We start from the raw sequence: 24,770 nt of genomic DNA on the forward strand, positions 1-24,770 counted from the left end.
ATTTTATGTCGCCTAGATTTGGAGGATACGTTCCCACAACCTGTCATATATTTAAGTATCAAATGCTTTCTGACCCTCGTCGTCCCGTCTATAATAACTTGTCACATATTTTTTCGCTTTTATACTACGGGTTCTGGGCTATACCTGAACAAGTTCGTAGATATGGGTTACAGTTAAGCCGAATGTTAAGTGACACATGCCCCCGAAAGACGACCAAGAAGTTAAGAAATTCGCGGAAAGATGTAGAGTAGGCAGCTGGGTCAAAAAATATTTTCGTTGCGTATTGTTTCTGACCACTAAATAATAATTTAAATAAAATATATATTTAATAATTTATCTCTGGTAACTAACAAATAAAAAAAATGTGGTCCACATTGTTTGTCTTTTTCGGTGTAACTAATATTTAACTAGAGAATAAAAAAAAAGCCACTAAGTATGTCCCATACAAAAAAACTATACTCCGTCACATTTTTTCGGGACAAAACAATGCAAAGAATTATATTGTTTAACAAGGGACTAAAACAAGCCATTATGACTCGAGATGTTTAGCCACCCGAACAGACCGAGGGTGGCTATAGTTCGAGTGTCATTGTGGTTTAATCTCGCGTTAAATACTCTACTTTTCACTTTCAATGCGAGGAAAAAAACAACGTTCTGTTCAAAATTACAATATTGCTTGTTAAAAACGTACGTTCGACTAATGGACATCTGTTCAAAATTTAAGTAGCAAAAAAAATTGTTACGCGGGTTTTTCTTTTCTTTTATTGTTTTTGAAGTGACGCTTTAAATGCTTGTATAAATATGCAACTTATCATATATATTATTTACTTATTGCTAAATAGCAAACAGTTTCAAAATTGAAAACTATTTTAAAACTGATTGGATTATGTATAATAAAATGAATTAATCCTTAATATAATTGAATAGATTCATATATTCGTAATCATTAATGGTGTTTCACGAAATTAAATCGTTTTTTTTTATATTTTTGCACAGTTATCATTTTGAGGTTATTTTCTCGACCTAAAAATCCTCCATTCATTAACACCGTGATTGGCTGTTTAGGGTTTTCTAAAGTAAATAAAAAAAAAACTTTAATCCCTTGAGATAAATGAGGAGCTTTAGTCCCGATATGCAGAGACTAAAGTAACATTTTAAGAACATGAGAATGTGAAATTACTGGCACTAGAGGTATCCCATCTTAGGCCTCTAGGTTGGCAACGCATCTGCAATACCCCTGGTGTTGCAGATGTTTATGGGCGGTGCTGATCTCTTACCATCAGGAGACCCACTTGCTCGTTTGCCATACAATCGAATAAAAAAAAAAAAATAAATGAGAAGTGAAAAGAATTTTGAACCAGTTATAAAGCGATAGGCATGTTTAAAACTTCTTTCATTATGTAGATAAATCGGCTGGTGCCCTTCAGCTGTCGTATCTACTACCGTACCTATTGCATAGTTTAGGGTTGCACAAGTAAAATTTGCCGCAAAGACCTTTTATCATAATTAGTATTGATATTTAAACTACTTGACGCAAGATTTTGCTAGATAACCCTGCGGCGTTATGTCGTGGCTATTATATCCTACCTTTTATTTAAGTTTTACACGCGTAACATTTCGATCTGATGATACTGAAAAAAGCATATACCTACATGCAAAGGGACCTAGGAGGCATAATACTTAAATAATTCCTACTAAGTTCAGACACTGAGAGGTATCTGAAACGAGGATTTATAAAAAAGGATAATAACCCCGAATCCTTTGAAAATGGCGATAAATTGGTAGATAATAATTGTCAAGAAATTGTCAAGAACAACTATGTCCAGCGATAATCTGTCTGATCTCTTATCTACTCCATGAACAACACTGGAAATTATCGGATTTTCAGTAATCTGTAATTACGGGGTGCGACTCGTCAGTGCGTAAGCCAATTACTCCAAGTTTGGAGGCAATTAGTCGTCATTACGGCTGTGTGCCCTTGGAATAAATTACGGAGATGTTTGAGGCAATCCCACTAAAGCTATCAAGCTAATATAGAATCAGATACCCTTTTATAGGCAACTCGTTTATCTATTCTTTTACTAGCGTAGGTACATACTAGAAGCGAAATTATATAATCCTTTCCTATACGAAAGTTAGCCTTACATACCACGGTGTATAAGAAAAGGATTGCGGCGTTCCTGTACCTATATGTAGATTCAAGAGACGTGAGCAGAGGGCCTACTCCGAAGTTCGAAAATCGGAGTTCGTATCGTATCGTCCCTCTCACTCTCGTATTAAATAGTTCAAGTGTCAGAGGGACCCAACGACACTAACTTCGATTATCGAATTTCGTAGTAGCTTCAGTAGGTAATTGATAATGGATCGTTTACAATCATATTTAACATTCAATTCAAGGGGGGGGAATGTAGTTACGTACCTAGTAAATAATTTAACAGTTTTTGTTTCCAAGTAAAAAAAAAAAAAAACGTTAATCTCACCAATACTGGTGACTAATATAAATACTGGTGATTACTACTGGGCCCTGTTTCTCAAAGCATTATTAGTCTAATAATATTAGTGTTTTATCTCATAAATTGTATGAAAAAATGAGACAAAACACTACGCTACTACGCTTCCGTAGACAGACGTCCATCGGTGGACGTTACGCGGCATCCAGATAAAGCTAAATTGGACGCCCATCGGCGTCTGCAGCATTATATTAAAGTCCTACAAGACGCCGATGGGCGTCAATGGCACTGAATGGGTTAACTAACTGATACCGTTCAGGTTTGTCCTGCTCACGTCTCCTGAACAACGCTAAACCAATACATTTGACCCATAAAGGAAAAAAACAAGGTAAGCAATACATAGAAGGCCTATCGCTGTTAGAGCGATTTTGTCCTGGCAACCTTTACAATAGATAGACGGAGATCAATTTTATATAAAAAACAATCCTGGCCGGATATTTGTCTGTCACTGTTACCTCGGGCCTTCTGAAGCAGGGTGACGGTGGGGTTCTGGGCCCGGGGCAGCCTACTGGAGCCCCCCAGAGAGTTCAGCCCGGTGGCCGGCGCGCTGTGGCTCGTGCGCAGGCGGCCCTCGCTCTCGGAACCGCTGGTGCAACCGTTTTGATCCGAACTCTGAAAGTTAATGAAGTTCTAGACAAGGGAAAGTGAAAAGAAAACTTGGTTCATATTTTGGAATATAATATAGTCATCATAAAAAAGACATCGAATCGAACTTGTAAGTACTGCACGTTAAGTACTAACTAGCCTACATACTCGGAAGAAAAAAATACATTATTGTATATTATTATTGTTTGTCACTGCGTCGTCTTAACAAAAGTTAAGTAGGTGCCTAATAAATTAAGCTAAAAAGCCTTTGAAAGCTAACATTTCTGTGGTACTTATCTCATTTTTTGTGGTAGGTAGGTAGGTTTATTTTTCTGTTAACGTAGCACAATTTTTAGATAGTTGCAAGTAATTTCTAATTACAAAAAAATTCGTTATACAATGTATAACCACAAGTATTTAAGACAATCTCAATAACCAACTACCTCTAATATTAATAAACAATAAATCAACTTGCCCCAAATTTACGGCGGCTGGGCGGCGTCTCTTCAAAGTGCACCGGTCGGAAGGTCTTCCTGGGGGTCTGGGGCGAAGCACCCGCGCTGCCCGGCGTCCACACTGGCGGCGGCGGCGGCGGCGGCGGCGCGCCCGGGCTCCGCGCGACCGGCGCGGGCGCAGGCGGCGGCGTCGGCGCCCCGGCCCTCCACACCGCTATAAAATAAACCCCAAGTTTATAAAATAACGTCATGTGTGAACCGCCCAGTTTAATTAGGGAACGAAGGTCTTGAGTTGCGAAATACTAGTCATTATGCCTTTCTCAGCTGTAGATTCATGCAAATTCAGGTATTATGGCAACACACACAGGATAATTTCTTAGCAATAGTGACAATGAAAGTTTTACTCATAATGTAATGTCGCGTGTGAATATTCTTTAGTAAAACAGATTTTAAAAACAAAAACTAAGCTAGCTATGAATCAGCGTTAACTTAACAATGATTCTATCAACGTTCGAGCACAAATTTTGCTAACGCGTTATGGTACGGGAGTCAGTGTCCAATTTTTGCCGGTTTATTGAAATGTTTATAAAAAAAAATTGAAAGCATTCATAAATTAATCGAAACTTCAAAATATCATGTGTGGATGGATACCACGGACATCAATTTCATCTACCGTTGTATTTGCTTTTGCATCCGTTCCGCATGGGAAAATAAGGAAATCTGAACCCAAAAAGCATTTCGAATATAAATTTCATCACCAAATTGAAATTTGAAGGCTCATTGATACGTCAATTCCAATCAATTTGGACGCTTTACATAGTGCTGCATTTTACGATCCGGCGATAAATCTCAGCGAAGCGTAGAATCGACGTATGTTTAGCCGGCCGTTTTGCACAAATTGGGTTAGTGGCGGCACTCCCTGCTGGCGACGTAATCGCAAAGCCTATTTAGGCCGTGATGTGATCACAGTTCACACCCCAGCGTGAATCCTCGCATAAATATTTGTATTTACTGTACGCCCCAGTATAAACCTCTTCGTGGAATCCTTTAATCAAAACAGTATGGATTTAGTTTTTCCGTTAGTTTGCGCGCCACGCTCGTGGATCTGTTCTGTTAGGGGAAACACTAGACGCGCCTACGCGGAACAGCTCGGACTATCCTCATCAGAATATCCAGTTTTGTGAAACCTTTATTGTACTACGTAACAGACGATTTCACAACCCGAAATATTTAATTTATCATTTCTTCCAAAGTGAACCCGTTTAGATTCTGTAATAAATGTTGATATGTAACAAATTCCAGATCGCATAGCGGGCGCCGGGATTAAATCGAATCGAGATAATTGGTTATTTATCTAAAAGCCTGGGAGCGTGTGCCGACATCAAAGTGGGTGAGTGGTCGCAAATAAATTAAAATAAATATAAATTGAATTCAATTAAGGACGTTTCAAAATGAAAACCGTCGCGAGGCAGTTTTGGAATTCTATTGTGTTTGAATGCAATTAAATTAGGTGTAACTTACGAACTAATATGACATGGAAACTTGGAATTTTTATCTTTACTGTATGCCTTACCCCTCTTTCTCATATTGACTGAGCTTTCGTTTGTCCTTATCTGTCACTTTGACATTTACCTATTTGCATGACCCAGACAAAATATACTTTTCACTTCTCATGCTCGTAAAGTTCGTATTTATGCTAGATCTAGGCGACATAAAATGACTTTTTATGCTCTAGTGTAAACAGCCACAAACAAAGAAGATTCTATATATTTTTTAATAGTTTTTAATTTATATAAAACTAAAAATCAATCAAAATAGATCAATGAAATAAAAAAAATATATTATATAAGTAGTAACTATATATTATATAGTAATGCATGAACAATAAAAGGTACATAGTAAGTGAACAATTGTTTCCACTGTTGCTATTTCATTTCCTCGCCATCGAAGTGAAAAGCAGAGTGTAAAACTCGAGCATTAAACCCATTTTGACCTTGACGTGTCTATCCACCCTCGCCGTACCGGCTCGAGTGGCTATATGAACGGCTCGGATAAAATGGCTCGTAAATTATGCACTTGTTGAACAATCTACTATTTGCTACCACTTTTTGATATGAGATACTATTTAGATACTATCATGTCTGCAAGATGATTTATAATGCAATATTTACGCGCACAAAATACTAAAGTCCCTCTTTTAATATTCCGCCGAGCAACCAAAACTTCCAAAGTTTGATTTACAAATTAGCAGCGCTCAAACTTCAATCGCTTTTTAACCCACTCAGCTTATCAAGGGATTCCCAGGGGCACTAATGCATAATAATCATTAGTGAAATAGATCACGTAGCGTTACAAACCGTACACAGGCAGTATTTTTTTCCAAGCGCAGCATTACAAATTCTGGGCACATGCCGTCGTCGCACGCGCCGACTTGCTAACTTACGGCACCCCTAATTTAATTATGAAACTCCTTCCAATGTTAGCATTTAGGCAACGGTGCTAGAGGCGCCCAAAACAACTTGTTTTTCCCACAGCTTTTCAACTCATGTTTGGCAATAAGATTTGGAACTCTTTAAACTAACAGTGACCAACTTCTTCTATCTTTACTAAAATGGTACGAGCTTTAGCTATTAATATAAAATATTATTATACAACCTTTGTAAGGTTGGAAAAGATCTCAGTGAGTTTGATAAACAAGAAATTATCATTTGATTAAATAGATAGTGATATTTTTCAATCAAACTTGAAGCAAAGGAATTTTAACAAAGAAATACTTATAAAGTTTACGCGATAATTTTCCGGCTTACTGAGTTAGTCTCCCGAGCCCCTAACTCGTTTTTAAGACAGTGTTAAGTATAAGGAAAATCCTTAGTACTTAATTTTATAAATTTATTATTATTTATTCATCATCATCCCAGCCTATATACGCCCCACTGCTGGGCACAGGCCTCCTCTCAGAACAAGAAGGCTTGGGCCGTAGTTCCCACGCGGGCCCAGTGCGGATAGGGAACTTCACACGCACCACTGAATTGCTTCGCAGGTTTGTGCAGGTTTCCTCACGATGTTTTCCTTCACCGCAAAGCTCGTGGTAAATTTCAAATGTAATTCCGCACATGAATTATCCCACGGGATAGTTAATAAATGGGATTCGTATTTTTTTTTTCAATTAATGACTCAATTTCCGTAACTATAATTATTAGAGACTTCAAATTTGGCATAGAAGCAGGTGATTAAAATAGTAAAAAAACAGTTTAAAGGATTTTTGGGAATTTCTTCTGCAAGTAGGCCACAACGGGCTCTTTAACATACTTCAAAAAAAGGAGAAGGTCATGCATTCCACACTGTATATATTTTTTTATGTATGTTCACCGATTTGTCGGTCAATTGTGGACCGATTTAACTTTTTTTTATTCGAAAGTGTATACTCCCGAGGTGATTCCATTGTCACTAAATCAGGATCTGATGACGGGATCTCAGGGAAATTGAGGGACCCTCAAATTGTGTATGCACGCATTACGTTTTTCATATACAAAGTATTTTTAGTTCAGTTCAGTTTCTTTATTTGCCATATAAATTGTGTATATAAGCATGATGTTTATATAAATAAGTCTCAATACAATTTTACCAGTATAGTGTAGCAAACAAGCACAAGCATAATCCATACTATATAATGCGAAACTGTGTGTTTGTGGGTTTGCTTATTTGTGTGTTTATTTATACTCTTTATTGTACAAAAGGAGAACAAAAGGTTACAGAAAAAAAAATATGTTTGTTGTTTGTTTGTACCTATGTTTGTCCAGCTTTCACGTCGAAATGGAGCGACAGATCGACGTGATTTTTGGCATAAAGATAGTTTACGGGCCAGAGAGTGACATAGGCTACTTTTTATCCCGGAAAAATGCATAGTTCCCGAGGGAACAGCGCGCGATAACCGAATACGACGCGGGCGAAGCCGCGGGCAAAAGCTAGTTTGCGAATAAACGCGGAGGAGCAAATCAAGTGTAGTTATATAAAGTAACTTTTTTCTTCATTAGTTTTTAAAACAATAAGGCCTTTTTTTGCTGAGATGTAATTTCCACATTTTTAATAAGTTTTGACTCCAACGGTTTTTGTCTGGAAATGCACTTTCAGACCTTGTTTTGATAAACTTAGAATTTTATTTTTCTCGGTTGCGGGAAACCGTGTAGCCCTAAGTTTTTTATATGAACGTCAACGTTGATTTTTCACGCGTTCCTGATAAAAAGGACTTAGAAATCCTATAATGTATCGCAAAACTTCGTTATACGATGCCAAATAAATTTAAATGATAATTGATATTTGGTATGAAATTCTCGATTTTATATTTTACCGTCCACCTACACTCCTATGAAATTCTATGAGCGTCAGCTAGACGGCACCATACGAAGTTCGAATTTCTAACTGCAGAGGGGCTACTACGAAACTCGCAAATCGAAGTTCGTATCGCACCGTTCCTTTCACTCGCGTATTAAATGACATAAGCGTCAGCGCGGGGCGGCAACATACTAAGTTTTGCACTTCGTGGTATAGGGCCAGAGTGTAAGACCTGGCTCAGGAACCAATTGAATTATCGGGCACTTCACGGTGTTTATTATAGCTTCCGTACATGAGCTGACTTCACGGGTTTTGCGTACTTATACATATACGAATTATTATTAAGTAGCTACTAAAACAGTAATGGAAGAGCCCTATGTTTGATGGCTAGTTTCTACCAAGTTTTCGGAAGAATAAAATCTGGGGGCACGGTAGTGCCCCCGCCAAGTCGAGCGCGAAGCAAACACTGCCGTACCATCCTTTACTGGAACCATTTCGCCGCATTTTCAGGCCCCTATTTGAGAACATCTGGATAAGACCAGAACGCAGAAATTTTCGTCATCCAGTAAGCTATAATCACATACTTAAAATCTAAAATTTCAAGTCTGCAGGTCATTTAGTTCCAAAGTTAAGCGAAAGCAAAGTTTCGCATTTATGACACTCACTCACTCAGTCACTCATGATCGTTAAAATAGAACTAGTACTTCCCATAAACTCAGAGAGCTGAAATTTGGTACAGAGTTAGGTTTTAATGGCCACATAAAGAGAAAACTATAAAAACTAGGATATCGAAGATCTGGAGTACATGGTGATCCAGATTAGAAAACACAAGAGTTCAACCAAACTATTAGAGATCGACATACCGCCTTTACAAAAAATATTCAACTCGGTGGGCGGCTTCATTTGATAATAAGTAATAAGCCCACGTTTCTACAAAAAAAAGTGAAATCCCACAAAAAACATTCTGTAAAAAACTAGCCAAGTCTCGATGGAGCTGCTTGTTTATGTCTAAAAAGTAATGAAATCTAGATAAAGTCGTGCCAAGTCTAAGGTGGAAGAAGCCGTGGTGGCCTAGTGGTTTGAACTTGGCTTGACTGACACGCTACCGCGTGTCTAGATCAATTTCAATTCGACTAATTCTGAAAACTTTACCAAGTTTAGATCACCATCGGTCAGAGAAGATTTCTGCCAATTGCGAGAAACCGCACAAAATTACGAAGTCAAATGCAAGATTTTTAAAAATGACAGATGCCAACCGACAGAATAAAGAATAATTCTCCGAGCCTAGAAATTTAAAACTGACCCAGCAAAAAAGGTCCAAACAAACAATAAAATGATGAAAACGGTCGGCAGTTTATTTTTCTGAAAGGTTTAGAGAGAAATTAAATTATTGTCTTGAAGATGCTAATAGGGCCATTAGTTAGGAGGACTGGCAAAAAATTGCGAGGAAGCTGATGCCTCATTATGCGCAAAACGCGGGCTCGGCACCTTCTTTCCATCACCTGGATACCTAGTTATTATAAAGTGCCCTTAAGAAAATTTCAACTGTCTTCATCATTATTAATACCTACAAACAAGCAAGCTTGAAGTTGCTGCGCTTGCTTTTGAGACAATGGAGCAATGGTTAGAAGACATATTTTTTATTATAGACTTAACCATAAGTTTGGTTCTGGGGTTCTAGGCTCTGCCCATTCCAAGGCTAACGTTTGTCTCTCAAAGACAAGGAATAGCAGTTCCAAGATGGGCTTAATAAAAAAAAAGATATTTATTTAATAGTTTGCTTACAAATTCTACATAGGTACATAACAAATAAAACGCTTTTAATGGTATATTATACCGGTTTAATACCAGTGTGTTATTTGTATCAGATTCAGGGCCTGGTTTCAAATACCTACTGTTCGAAATACCGTATACCCCTTTAATACCGGTATTTTTGGTACCGGTACGAATGAAGCCTTCATTCAGAGAAGCAACACAACCAGCATCTTAGGGTTGGAGCCTATGCCTAATGGCAAAAATCTTGATGATTTTACGGTTCGTTTTGATCAGGTTTCCTCGCGATGTTTTCCTGTACCGTATAAAGTGTGTAGTTAATTTCAAATATAATATCGCACATGAATTTCAATATATTCAAAAAAGGTGTGAGCCCGGATATGAACCAATCTTTAGGTTTGAGAAGCCATAGGTTTAAACTACTAGACCACTATGGCTTTTTGTTCTGTCTTGAACTATACGCAAAGAAAATGCACCGTAACGTCGAAGTCAGTTTCGTAAGCCCAGGAAAACGTGTAGGTAGCAGATAAGTGCATATCAGGAAATGGGTCACAAAGTGCCGTTACATTTCACTGCAATCCTTAGCACCTATAAAATACCACAGCACAATATATTTTTTTCGGAGCAGCGTGACGACGCGCGGAAAATATCACGAAAAATGTGAGGAGAAAAATTCGCCGTACATTTGTATATCTGCGACGAAATATGCGTAAACAGCTCTCAGTCATTCTCCCTTTATTAAAACTCTTCAAGTATTTAAACAGGGCAGAGTAGGTATTTAATTTGCACTTAGTCTGGAAATCTCCATGATAGCGGCTTTTTGCAGGAGACTTTTCTTAACTAATTTTGGGGTTATAATAGTTACAAAAAAACCTAATCAAGTTTTAAATTACTTCTAACATAAATATAAGTCAATGTAGGTTAATAAAACTCCTTGCAATAAGAGCTGTTTTAAATGGCAAATTAGTATATACAGCATGTATTTTATATAATTACCAATAGTAACCAGATGTTGGTTTTAGTGCTACGAAGCGATATTGCTATAAATTTTAAGTTTAGCATTAATTACCAGATTGTAATTTTTTTGAGCAGTAATGTATTGCGTATTTGACACGAGAAGCAGATATACATATAAGTACGTAGAAACTGTCATAGGACAGTTTTTAGATCAGCAAGTATAACGTATCGAATAAACACAATGTAGTGATCATGTCGTGCTAGTACCTATATTGTGTGCTAATTTAATTTATAAGGAAAAAAATGTATTTTTTGTAAATCATAAAAAATATGATTGTAAAACCTTTTCTAACTATCCATAAAATTTTCGGTTTTAATAAAAATACACACTGTATTGGTTACAACTGGTTTTTTAATGTTGAGCCAAAACAACTTTGTTTTTATCCTTATTTATTTCTTTATTGATAAACAGATGCTGATTGCAAAATAAAGTACTATAATAAAATGGATAAATGTAGCCGTTAAAACGTAATATTTATTGAGAAATAATTTAATTGATTGCAAACTAACGTAGATGAATATCGTCTTACCTTGAGTGCGTTCAAAGCTGATGGCAGACACGAGAATCGTTAAATCTATTGAATACTACCTAACCAGAATCATTAATACGTATACCGTGCCAAGTGAATCATAAATCTTAATCTAGTGGGAAGCATAGGATCGAATATTTTATCAGAAATATTTTACACCGCTTTTGTTTTCACAATGGCTGCGGTACGGAGGCTATGATTTTCACAGTTCGATTTTTCGTGGAAATTCCAGATGGGAAATATTGTTGAAACCAGCTTCCGTCGGAAAAGCCTGTCAATGTTGATAGTGCATTTTTATCCGTTACCAAAGTACCAACGTTAAAGTGGCGGCTGCTGCATAAATATGAGTTCATGTACCTTTTTGACTAAATTTCATAGGTATAACACTAAACTTGTGCATATATTGGCTATGAAATACATAGGTATTTATCGGTTTTACTATAGGTAGACAGTGGTGGCTGTTTGAAATAAAAGTGGTTTTACAAAGAAGTTGTTTTTAAATTTGAATTTGCAAATTGCAATGATAAGGATGCATCTAATCAATGATACCTAATCTAAGCACAAGATATGTACAGGGATAGAAAACATAAGAAGTGTTTTAAATTCGGAGGTCTTTAACATTCAACCAAAACTCCGGTGAAAGCAAACAGTCAGAATAGTTTAAAAGCAACCATCATTTAAACTAATACACATTATCTTATCACACATTTACAGAACAAATAGAAAATGAAAGTGCACAATCCAAATAATTTTAATGCATCAGTTCGCTCTTCCGCCTGCGCTCCTTTGTAACCATGGATTTAAATATGGTTGAAATAGCTATCGATTTATTTATTTAAACTAATTATAATTCTCGTTTCCTGTTTTCGGGGTAAACGTGTCCGAGGATTATGCAATTTGTCAGCGCGCCAAGTGTTCAGGTGTTCTGACCTCTGAGATGGCGTTGTGGTTGTGTCACCGCCTTGTGAATCATGTGCTCCACATTATTATCTAATCTTAAGCTTGAGACAATTAATGTACGAATTATAATCAATCCACAACTATGATTCGGGAATTTCCTTGAGTGTCACTGAGAAAAACCTCTCCCCTTTACTGCCACTGTCGACTTAAGGAAGCAAAATGAAAAAGTACCTACTGTTTACTTCTATACAAGTACACTGTTCACAATTTATAGATGTTAATTTAAGTTTACGACAAAAAGTGGTTGTTATTTTTTGTAGACTTATATTATTCTGAATGAAATACGGCTAAAATAGCTACGGCGTTGACACACATCTGAGTGTCTCGAATAGATACTGCTATTTTCGTCATGTGACTCTCCTAATGACTAGACAATCTTCACACATCAAATTCATTTTTACCTACTGTTCTATTACGTAGACGTGTTTTTAGCAAATTATTCATATAAATGGAACAGATCTTTTTATCTATCGCAATCAGTGACGATCTAGATTCTAATACATATTTCAGTCGGGAATGAGATGTTACGCCGTCCGCTTCAATTTGTTTGACGATGTCAGTAATGTTGGATTTAGTTACCTCTATTCAGAGGAATGTCAGCTTCAAACGACAAATCGTAGGTCCCTAACTGTACATTGTCAAGGTAGAAATTGGATGTGACTTAGAGCTGCTAAACACATTGAAATAACGCTATTTTTCTCAAATTTTGTTTTCCAAATCTTTGATTTGAATGATGTTCTCTACGTCTGAATTTTATAGAAGAAAACGCGTAAAATGTATTTTGTTTTGAAACTTAAGAAATAAAAACGTCTCAACATTTTATTCTACTTTGAAAACAGTACGTAGATAAAAATAATAGAGGTTTTAGTCGGGCATTGGCTTCTCTGCAAAGTTATCGTCACTACCGGGGATCACAATGAATATATCGTAATGAATGAACGTAGCATAAATAATTGGGCGGTCAGATGCGACGACTTTATATCATCATAATGGTAAAACTTATAGTTCTTGCACACGTTTTATCATCATAACTATATACTTAAAATTATAATATATTGAACTGTTAAACGGCACCGTGTAAAAAAAATTTTCGAGATGAAAAAGGTTTGAGCAAATTAATAAAAGTAATTATAGATAGCGGCGCTGCTCCGATTCTTTCAGTCGATTGAGTAGCTTTCTTAATTAAGCCCGATGAAAAACTTTTCGCGCGGACAAAAGCCGCAGTAAATTGAATTCATTTGTCGATACAAACATTTCGGTGAATATAATTAGCAACGATCCGCGGTTCAAACTGGTGGAAACGGATAACCAAGCCGATACTGTTGACCGTCCATCGAGTATGTCATTAGACGTGATCAGCACTTCATGATATTTGGTCAATTCAGCATCCCACAATGCCAGGTATTCTCGGCTAACCGAGAGTTTAATAACGTTCCATTAATCACAACACAAACCAGATGTTCAGTATTCGGATCTGTACCGAGCCTGATTCCAGAGACTCAGTACGGACCACTGTTCAAACAATAGCTCCGCTATTATGTACGGTTTAGTCATAAAGTAGCTATGTTGTTATGTAGTAGGTAAATAAAATGAAAATACAATGTATCGATAAACAGTATCTGTGTTACGCCCCAAGGTTGTACAGCCAGCAGCAAGAGACAATGATCGTTTACTCCGCAATAAACGTTAATGTTGTGTGAAACACCGGCGATATTTAAAGGCGTGTTCGTGTAAAATGTGTAATGTTATAAAACGGAGCAGCGCGTAAGGTCGCAGGGCATCTGGCGGTGAACAAGCATGTGCTCGCTATTTTTATCTTCACCATTCACAGAACTGATATCACTAATTACGTACGCTGTACGCGACCGTTTTAAAAACGGATGATAAGTTGCCCAATCTAATATTCCATTTTATTATCCAACTTCTTGATAGCGACCTTTTGTTACAAGGGAAATTTTATTTGTTTGCGCAAATATGGATTATTCGACGCTCATGCCATTATTGTTTCTTCCTAGTCGCGATTCTGCACAATATGGATTCCACACATTTGCTTTTGATCACATTCCTTATTCTTCGCAGTCATTAGTTTTATACAATCCGGTTTCTTCCTAGTCGCGATTCTGCACAATATGGATTCCACACAGTTGCTTTTGATCACATTCCTTATTCTTCGCAGGTAGTAGTTTGATGTACCTCGACGAAAATCAGTTAAAAAGCTATCAATTTATTTCCCATGTAGGTACATTGTACAGTCAGCGTCAGAGATATGTGGCCCCCCCCCCTACATAGATTGGTTGTATCAGCGGCATATTAACCGAACTTGAAAAATATTTTATACTTTTTGATGCAAAACCCGAGAATTAACATTGGCAGTAAAAAATCTCAACGAAACAAGTAAAAAATCTGAATCGGCACTGGAAGACAGAATGTTGTAGCAATTTTATGCAACGGAATAATTCAGTAGCTATTTCGGCTCTTCTTATATCTTTCAGACACGTTGCGCCTAAGAGGCAAAAAGTAACATACTTTTTACAAAAAATATATATGGCAGGTTACTTTTACATACCAAAAGGCGAAAGCTCTCGATTGCCTCGCTTTTAGTCTCACGCAAACAATAACAGGTACAATGGGGCTTTCAGGCCGACTGATTCTTTTGTCCTCCCACTGGGCGGACCTACCTTCTTATAAGTGAGTTAAATACACCAACCACAGTCGTATATTTTATTAACTGTATTTAAACATATGCATCTCACACTTTTACAACGATGTGAATTAACACCTGTCAGATTTGAGATTACAGTTAAGCCACATACATAGTATTGTCAATCAATGTCCTATGAAAGACTGTAATGTTCTTTCATGTCATCCCATTTCGGCCTATTTAGCTACGTTTCACTGGCTGAACACAGGCCTCCTCTCAGAATGAGATGACTTGGGCTGTAGTTCTCACGCGGGCCCAGTGTGAATTGAGAACATATTTATTTACACCATTAAATTGCTTTGCAGGTGTGGCCAGGATTTCTGACAATGCAGATTTCCTTACTGTAAAGCTCGTGATAAATTTCAAATGAAATTTCACAAATATTATACCGGGTGGGCCCTGTAACAGGAGTGAAAAATTAAAACTCTGCTACTCAAATGGAACTACTTTAGTTCTGCAACTTTAAAAGATTAACAAACAAATTAAATGGTATTTTCAATGTCATCTATGGCATCCAATAGCCTCAATGACATTGCCTGTCGCGTAACAAAATGACGGATTTCGCAATACATTGCTTGTCCAATTAAACTCTAAACTATAATAAAAATCATAATACAAGTTATTTTCAAAAGTTGTAGAAATAAATTGTGGTTAAATTTTTTGCTCCTGTTACAGGGCCCACCTTGTACTCGTACGATTGCTGAGAAACTCAGGGGTGCGAGCCCACCGGGTTTGAACCCACATTCCTCTACTTACTTGAGAACCCAAAGGTTGTTTTAAGATTATTATTTTTATTATTAAACTTGCGCAACCACGCATGGCTGGGTAATGTAAGTTTTTCTCAAGTAGAGAGTCATAAGAATCCCTCATAATACTTCTTTCCCTGGATTTCCCGAAGCATAATAAGATATAGAAAAACAGATTGACTCAATTGAGTCCCTGGCCCTATTGAAATAGTCATAAGTCTAAGTAGGTATCCGTCAGTTTCAACAATTGTAGAGCGAAAAACATTTAAAAAAATTGTAAATTATTCCTGATCTAGGTTCCCAGATGCCTCGAGACGTTTCCAAAAGACTAACATTTAAGTTACACATACACAAGTGACAATTAGTTAAGTTGACAAATTTCTCAACGGAATCGGTTGAGGTATTTTGATTTTTTTTTAATCTTATCATCGTCTGTTCTATAAATCTAACCATGATATTTTCCAGAAATTAATTTACGTTACGTTAGGTAGTTTAGTACATTGAAAATTTATTACGAGCTTTACCGGTGGAGGCAAATGTCGTTAAGAAACCTATATACAGCCCCTAAAACAAATGAAGGGTGTTTGTGAAGTTTCCAATCTGCAATGGGCCCATCTAGGAACTTTAGCTCAAGGTCTCTCATTCTGAGAGAAGGCCTTTGCCCAGCAGTGGGCATATAAGTAAGCTGGATATGACGTTACCTGAACGTCTTTTAGAGGCTGTAAATGTCAGAAATGTAACTTTAAATATAGGATGCTATCGTTTGATTCCAGCATCCTGCTTCATGAATGTTGAACGAGAATGCCTTGGCCGCAAATTAAATTACCGACTTGGATGCATTGTTTATTAGGTACCGCGCCGTTACCTAACGCTGAGTGACAGCGGTATCTGCCTTGTTAGCGTCGGTAAGGTACAAGGGTGCTACCTAGCTAGTAAATTGATATTGTTAACAGTAACAGAAGAAAGTTATTGGCACTGCCTGTTAATAAGCTTTATTTGAAGAAAAATAGGATATGATTTGTAGCATTCGAACATGGCGGATGTAGACAATATCTAATTTTGCTATTTCTGTTTCTTTGGCTAGTTGAAGTATAATTTTGATAGTGTTTTATGCGGCGTTTAACCTTAACAGTGAACAGTGATCCCGAAATTCTATATCGCTTTCGTGTCTGACATTTTTTAATGCGCAAGTTGTCTCCACGTGGTTTCTGGAATTTTACTATCAAGTTGAAAAAACTACAATCACCGTACAACGTCCCTCTCAAAGAGAGTTTACCTTGACACTGGCGAAATTGTCCTATTAATTAGGACAGAAAAGCCATATTTTAAAAGAGAAGAAGAAGAAGAAGAAAAATAATAACCTTTTGAATTATAATCATATCGGTGTTATAAGTTTGATGTCTACGTCTGTCTGTCTGTGGAATCGTATAGTTCTCAAACGGAAGGACTAATTTCCATGCGGTTTTTTCACGAGACTTTCTTTTTTTGTGGTTCTTAGCTTAGCTTGGAAAAAATAGGTTGAGCCGTTTTTGAGATATTGAACTTTGATATTATTGGGTTTTAATATCAGATTTCATGATTGGGTTTTTAGTTTTTCTAATCTAACCTAACCTTAGGCCGTATTTTGTCTTACGTTTCTGACACTCAGGATCACAATGACAGTTGACAAATGACAGTTTTTGTATGCGAAAACGCGAAAACTTTTATGTGATTGGAATCGCGAGCGTCAGAAATGTTACGCAATAGACCCTCAGGTTATTAAACTTGTATTGTAAACTTGGCATAGAACAGACATGTGCATAATTGATCGTGCGAACGCGAAGCGCGAGCGATGCGTCTTCGTTTTAACTTGGACAAAACTGCTTTCGTACGCCGTCTAATGCTCGAGGAATTTGAACTATTGCACTATTTTTTTCACATTTGAGACTATGCTTGCTTGATTTGTTGTTTGCATTGTTGCTTGCATGTCTGCTTGCATGCTTTCTGGAATGCTTGCTTGCATGCTCACATGCATGCTTGCTTGATTGCTTGCTTCTTTAAAATGTTTATGGTTCACACAAGCGAAGCAAGCTCACTTGCAAGCTGGCTTAAATGATTGCTTGCGTGCTTGCTTGCGTTCTTGTTTGCGTGCTTGCTTGCGTGCTTGCTTAATTGCTTGCTTCTTTGAACTGTTTTTGGTTCACGCGAGCGAAGCTGCGGGTAAATACCTTATTGCACATAATGGTTTTATCTTTATCCTATTGCGACGTATTTCTTTTGGCTGCCAACTTTGCAGGTGCAATAAAATGTTTTTCAAAAACAGTTTTTTATTAATTTTTTATTCCTGTGTCTTTCAGTGTAGGTGTGCAATGCCAATCTGTGACAAATGCAATCACAAAATGAAGCACATTTCGTTTTTTCTAAACTCTGACCAATAAAGTTGTGATAATATTTTTATTAATGGCTTTTCAAAACTCGGCGAGTAATTCTTACCGTGACGTCCAAATAATAAACCTATGTTTCGCTCACATCGTTGCGAAAACTTTCATTGAGTTTAGCGCGAGCTCCTTTCTGCGTCAAAGACATTTTTTCTCGGTAGGTACCTACACCTAAATCTGAACGACGTAATGGGAAAAGTTGTAACAAGTATTCAGAACCTATTATGCGCCATTAATATTCTGACGGGACGCTCGACACAAGTAACTCTCTAAAAAGTTAAATAATAAATAGGCACCTACCTACCTACCTGTATTGTAAAGTACACGCTTACAACGCACGCAACGGAGTAACTTTATACTATACTCCAAAAATGTAGTTCTCCTGCTCATGGAAAGACGCAAGTATGTCCACGAATGGTATGATAAACTGATTTTAATTTTATACAAACTCAAACAACATAAATTATAAACACGAATCTATATACAGAGCTATTTAATTTTGATAGTTTTTAACCCCCGACGCATAAAGAGGAGTTTTATAAGTTTGACCGCTATGTGTTTCTGTGTGACTGTATATGTGTCTGTCTGTGGCACCGTAGCTCTTAAACGGGTGGACCGATTTGAATGCGTTTTCTTTTCATTTGAAAGCAGATTTTCTAGCGATGGTTCTTAGACATGTTTCATCAAAACCGGTATAGCCGTTTTTGAGATATTGAACTTTGAAGTGACAAAGTCGGGGGTTTTCCAACTTTTTGTTGGTTATTAAACTTTCATGGTCACCTCACACGAGTGCAGATTAAAACTAGTCCCACAATTTCTTGAACAAACATTATCATGTAAGTAGGTCCTTTTGATTTTGATAAATGTACAAACTACACTAATTTACGCTTTTCCGCTAAAATGTGGATTAACTAATTATCAATACAGCAGTAAACGTACTTCAAATAAAATACAAACATTGGAACATAGAACCTCCTCCTTTTTTGAAGTCGGTTAAAAAGATGATTTTAAAGTGACGCAAGGTCTTCTCGTGCTAATCAAACGTACTTAACTCCTTTTCAACAAGGTGAACATGAACAACGTTTTAATGATATGATAATTCGTAAAATTAGAAAAAATAAATAATAAACGCATACTAAACGCCACTAGAATGAGCTTATAATCTAGTACTTCGTATAAGAGGCTTAAAAAGGTTCCAGTAGTGGGAAATCCACAGCAGGGCGGGAAACCCTAATAAAATTAATGCAGTGGTACCCTTGCGCAATTTGTGGTAAATTTAAATCTATAATGTGGGCATAAATAAAAGGATATAATACCATCTGCATGAATGAAAACCAACGAGTCCATTGTTAGCACTTGGCTGTTTGAGGATATATTTACTTTGGTACCTATTTCCGGAGTAGGTAACGTTTTTGTTCTTAGTTATTAATTAATGGATTTCAAAAATAAATATCATGTACCTAATGTTGATTTCTTGATAATAAAATGTACGGCGCTGTACATTATTTTTTTTTTCTTCTACGATGCGATGAGTAATATTATTTTATGAATCTAAGTAGAATAGTATATTTTCTCGTAACCTACGATGCTTACCATCTTTTATGAAGTTATTAACGCGTGTTAACCAGTAAAAAATGGCAGCTTCCACTGCCTTGAAGCGACTTCCTAACCCTGATTCTACTTTTACGACCCGTACGACATTCGAGCGTTCACAACCTACCACGTTGTACAAGACCAAAGTAACTTGACCTCAACATTTGCCAACAACTAATGGAGATGAAGAATTAGTCTGAGAAAACGTTAAATTATGGGAGTTCACCGTTGAATGGATGCCACGTTTTATTTTACAGGGACATTAAATTGACGATTGCGAATCGTCAAATACTTGTACTCGTAGGTGTTAAATTGAACATGCAGGGTAAAATATTCGTTTGGATGCGATACATTAAATAAATTGTCTTATTTTAGATCTTAAGTAAAGAATTTTATACCATTGGACTAACAAAAAATTACATAAATTAGTTACCAAATCAAACCAATCTTATTTAATTTAAAGGTGTAAGGTAAACCTTTCTAGACTGCCAATAGGCCATTACCATTGTCATTTTCTGACAGGTTTTGAATTAAAACATTGTACTTTGAATAACAGGACACGTATATTTAATTTCAGAAAAATTTGCTAATTTTGAGAACGATAAACACGTCATTTTAGTTAATGAAATGTCTCTGTGCGCTGTTCGAGCCACCCGCGCTGTTCCAAGAAAATTGCGTTATAATAAATGTAACAGTTAATTTAATAAAACTAAACCACGGAAGTTACGTAACACATAACATCACGTTAGCTCTTCCACAAATTCCTGGATATTATCCACGTAATTAAAAAATAAACTGTTAAAGTCTTTGGACATGTTACATTTAAACACAGAAAGTTGTAGATTCGTGATGTAGTTGTCACAGGTAGCAACAATTTTTTTGAGATTTTGGCTTTGCCTTCTCTGCGCACACTTACTACGCCCTTATGTTCCCGTATTAGGATAAATAATTCACTAATTTAGAAGATTTCAGAATAACAACCAAAGTAAGGAAGTTAGAATAAAATATAATTTACCACGCTTCATATAACATAGTGAACAAAAGAGCTTGCAATGTGGTAAGCAATCGCTGCCGCCCATGGATATTCACGATTTTGTTACACATTACACCGTATCATATATACCATGACCGTAATAACAACGTGTCAGGCACAAATATATTCTTTGTATCGAAAACACACACACTAACACACACACACACACACACACACCCACAGACGGTTCTGATAGAATATCAGCGCTGCAGCAGGCGTCTAACGCCTCAGCATTATGCTGAGTCAGCTCAGCGGCCGTTTCACTTTTGCGGGGACACACAAAATCGTGTATTTTGAAAGAAAGAAAGAAAGAAAAGAAAGAAAGAAAATACATTTTCATTTTTGTATTTATTTTTTGTTTTATTTGTGTTTGTTGTTTATTGTTTTTTGTTTGTTTTGATTTTGTTGTATTTGTGTGTCTTTATGAATATGAATAAATGTCTTCTTTCTTTCTTTCTTCCTTTGTTTAAAAGTGTGAGACTATGCCTACTAGCATGTTTCGTAACCAACCGTCGCCGTCGCGTGTCTTGTATGTGTTTGACATTCCGATTGACACTCCGTCTGACACGTTCCTTTTACGGTCATGGCATGATACAGTGTAATGTGTAGAGACCTTTACAAAGAGATTAACTCTTTATAACGACTTTTCAAAGAACTATTGCATATAAAATAGTCAAATACGATTGTTTTCCTCCGAATACCTACAGACATATACATAGAATCAAACTTCATCGAAAAATTTCATCGAAACTAGTTCAAAAAGAACTCTGAGCAAATTCCGTTCGCTAAAATACCGACACATGAAATACAGTAAAAAAAATGTGTATCGATAGATAGATGAGGCACAAACGATTTTCTGCCGATTCTGAATATTTTGATCAAGAAAATTATCCATACCAGGATTATTATGGGGTAACTTGGCGGCTGCTTAAGCTACGAATGAAATTTACACTCTGGTTTAAATCATGCCTGAGTCTGACAATGTTAAATGTATCCGGCTATGCTGTCTTCAGTCGGATAGCGAATGCTGGCAAAGGATGTTTCTACATCATTTTAAAAGTTTTTTATGGGTATAAATAACTTTGCAGAAAGACTTGTTTAAAGATAGTATCTATTGGTTCAGTGTCCCTTTTGATGTTTACTCTAAAACGTTTATTTCGAATTAATTATGGACCGTTTTAGTCTCTTTATTCTAAAATAAACTAAAATGCTGCATACTAAAATAAACTAATGCTAAAATATTATAAATAATATTTCACCCAGTAAAATAATGAGGAGTTCATCAGATAGGCCGGGTTCTCATAGTATTTACTATAAAAATTATTCTTAAAAATAAATATTTGAAAAATCAGAACATGTCCAATAATCACATGAAAGGGCATAAAACAACGACGCCGTCGGCTAGCCTGTTAGTATCGAGCAAGGGTAAAACAAAGGCTGTTCGTTAATTTTCCTATCGTTGACAAAAAGTGCCACATCAGGGCTTGCAGGGACTAATGCTCGCTTTATGGCGCGCCTTTTGATGGCTATTTCGGATATGATTGTCGAGCAACTCGTAAAAGAAGTTGCCTTATAAACGTTTACGCACGTCTCGCTATATAAATTTGTTTTATAGACATTGTTCAGAGTGGTGTTTTGAATGTCGGAAGATGGTTTCACAAAAAACATTAACTTTATCTTCATTATTTCGTAAAATAGCAGATGTTAATCTCGAAAAATTTGCCTCCCATCGTCTCGACCTACGTGACACTTTTAAAACAATGTTTTCCTTGTTTTTATAGCAGACTTTACGTAAAATCTCTAGCGACCGAGTTTAGTTACTTCTTAGCATACTTCATTTCACATCTGTTACGCTGGAGTAATTTATAGTCAAATAAAAAGGAATACAAGATATCTTCAAGTACCGCTTATACCTGTGTATAAAATGCAAAAGTAGTTCTAGCTGCTACAACATAAAAAGGTTAATTAGTCAGTAATTAGTAGGTCAAATATCAAGTACTCACTATCAAGTCAAACATTTACAAACCATGTTAATATTAGTTCAATACACTAGAACATCAACACGCTTAAAACAAATTAATCAAAATCACTTCATTTATCGTTTAAGCAATAAATAAAAGCATAGTAAAAAAATACTCTGAAGGTAAATTCTTACCATTTTAATGCCAATGCAACATCTGTAAAAGGTACTTTGTCATCTACTAACTCGTAGCTTGATATTTTAATTTTACTGAACATTCATATGCTACATATTACCGAGTCCATTCCTTTCCCTTATTTGTATGCTAATATATTTTATGCTTAGCGTTTATTACATTTGGAAATAGGTTTTGTTCGTACAATCGCAATAAATTTGGTCCTGAAAGCGTATTTATTAAACGTTTTGTTTTCAATATTTCTTGCACATGAATGTCCATTCATTGTTTGGTTGTTTCGACCGTCTTTAGCATTATCGAAATATTGACGATTTGGATGACAACTAGCTTTGCAAATATAACACGAATAGATGATATAGAAATATTTAAGACCGTAGTCTCATATCGTATAACAAAGTATCAAAACTAACCGTCTACTATTAGTTATGTTCTGACTTTAGATAAAGTAGGAAAGAGTATATATTAAATAACGTTAGATAAGATCAGTCTAAAAGTAACTGAGACGATACCAAAAAAATGACAGCTGTCGGTCAGTGTCAAATAAGAAACTAACCCTCTAATTTACGAGTGTTACTAGGTCCTTGCAGGCTCATAGCTCTTAAGAAAATGGCCTCGTCTATCTATCTTGCTCTAAAATGCGCGTAATATGTTGCTCTTCCTCTTGCATCACTGATCTGATCTTTAGTGGTAGTTAATACATAAAATATATGTGGTTTTCATCCCGTAAGAAAAAAAATATACGAATCATTCACGATGCCTATGTTATTTTAAAATCGTTAGTGTTATTTACTAGCAAATACCTGAAGCCTACATTCGGAGCTGTATCTACCAAATATTGAGTCAAATAATCTAGCCGTCATACTCATCGTCCACGTTAATGATTGTCGGTGAAACTTCAAACAATTCTGATGAACTAGGGTAGGTACAGATCTATTGAATAATGTTTTTCCATCGTAGTTTGTCGGATTAGATCGTATTAATCTTTCTTTCTCAATTATCTGCAGTAAACTTCAGTAAGCTAGTTGAGATAGCAAGATAAATACGAACTTCTCCGACAAAATACGATGAAAAAACATTATTCGCATTATTCGCTGTAATTCAGGGAAAGGTAACAAACATACAGACAGGCAAACACGCTGGTACCTGGCGAAGTAGAGCGCGCTTTGAACCGAGGCGCGATCATGACGGTCTCTGGAAATCACAATCAAAGCTTTCAAAGTAATGAAAGAAATAAAAATATCAATAATCTCCTCAAATATATTCAATAAGTTGATAAAAATCATAAAACACCTTAATCAGATACTAATGTTGCATAGACTCCAGACGGTAAATACAAGTTTTTCATATTTGCATTCCCAAAAAATCTGAGGCTAAGTTGGTGATTTTAAATAACATACATATTTCCATAAACACAAGTTTCTCTATAATTATGCGAGGCACTGGGTACAGTCTTTTAGTATTTACGCATTACTTAGATTATAAATTCTAATATACTCGTATTAAAAACTTGATAAACCCGCTACGAAAACAAATGACGTTCTACACTTAATTAAAACTTATTCAAGGAACGAACTAATTTAAAATAAGAACTTCGATAAGATGCCAGTGCAATAACAACTCTACAAAACGCGGATAAACACGGGCATGCGTAACATATGTTATGTATAACTAGTTCTATATATTGACACACGCAAAACTTCACTACGAAATATATGTAGACCCACATATTGGAATTCTTGCGCAGTGTAGTAAATAAAGGGTACTGTGTTGTCTCAGACACAGCGCTGAAGTAACAATAGATTATTGTGAACCACTATTATGTAGCGCGGTGCAAGTTCATTGTGAAGTTCAGATAACACAATATTGTGTATTACAAGGTATTACAAGATAAATCTGCCAAATTAATTTAATTAAACATTTTTGTTGAATAAAATCTTATAAAATCCTAGTTGTGTAGCAAAG

At 36.3% G+C, this 24,770-nt stretch overlaps 2 protein-coding genes across 14 annotated transcripts in view; one reads left to right on the forward strand and one right to left on the reverse strand.

Moving 5' to 3' along the window:
• The window catches only part of LOC141427433 (putative sodium-dependent multivitamin transporter), a 214,150-nt gene that overhangs the window by 84,883 nt on the left and 104,497 nt on the right, over positions 1–24,770 (forward strand). The window lies entirely within an intron of this gene.
• Positions 1–24,770, reverse strand: part of CAP (Cbl-associated protein) — a 183,878-nt gene that overhangs the window by 37,511 nt on the left and 121,597 nt on the right. For 11 of the 13 annotated variants that reach the window (XM_074086862.1, XM_074086861.1, XM_074086864.1 and 8 more), the window contains 3 exons: positions 23,952–23,999; positions 3,571–3,764; positions 2,966–3,122 (listed from right to left, as the gene is read on the reverse strand). In XM_074086862.1, the coding sequence (XP_073942963.1) occupies positions 2,966–3,122; positions 3,571–3,764; positions 23,952–23,999 (399 nt within the window). The remainder of the gene's footprint in view (positions 1–2,965; positions 3,123–3,570; positions 3,765–23,951; positions 24,000–24,770) is intronic. The other 2 variants (XM_074086863.1, XM_074086856.1) reach the window with 1 other exon arrangement.

The sequence above is a fragment of the Choristoneura fumiferana genome, chromosome 4 (genome assembly GCF_025370935.1).
Source record: "Choristoneura fumiferana chromosome 4, NRCan_CFum_1, whole genome shotgun sequence".
NCBI lineage: Eukaryota > Metazoa > Arthropoda > Insecta > Lepidoptera > Tortricidae > Choristoneura > Choristoneura fumiferana.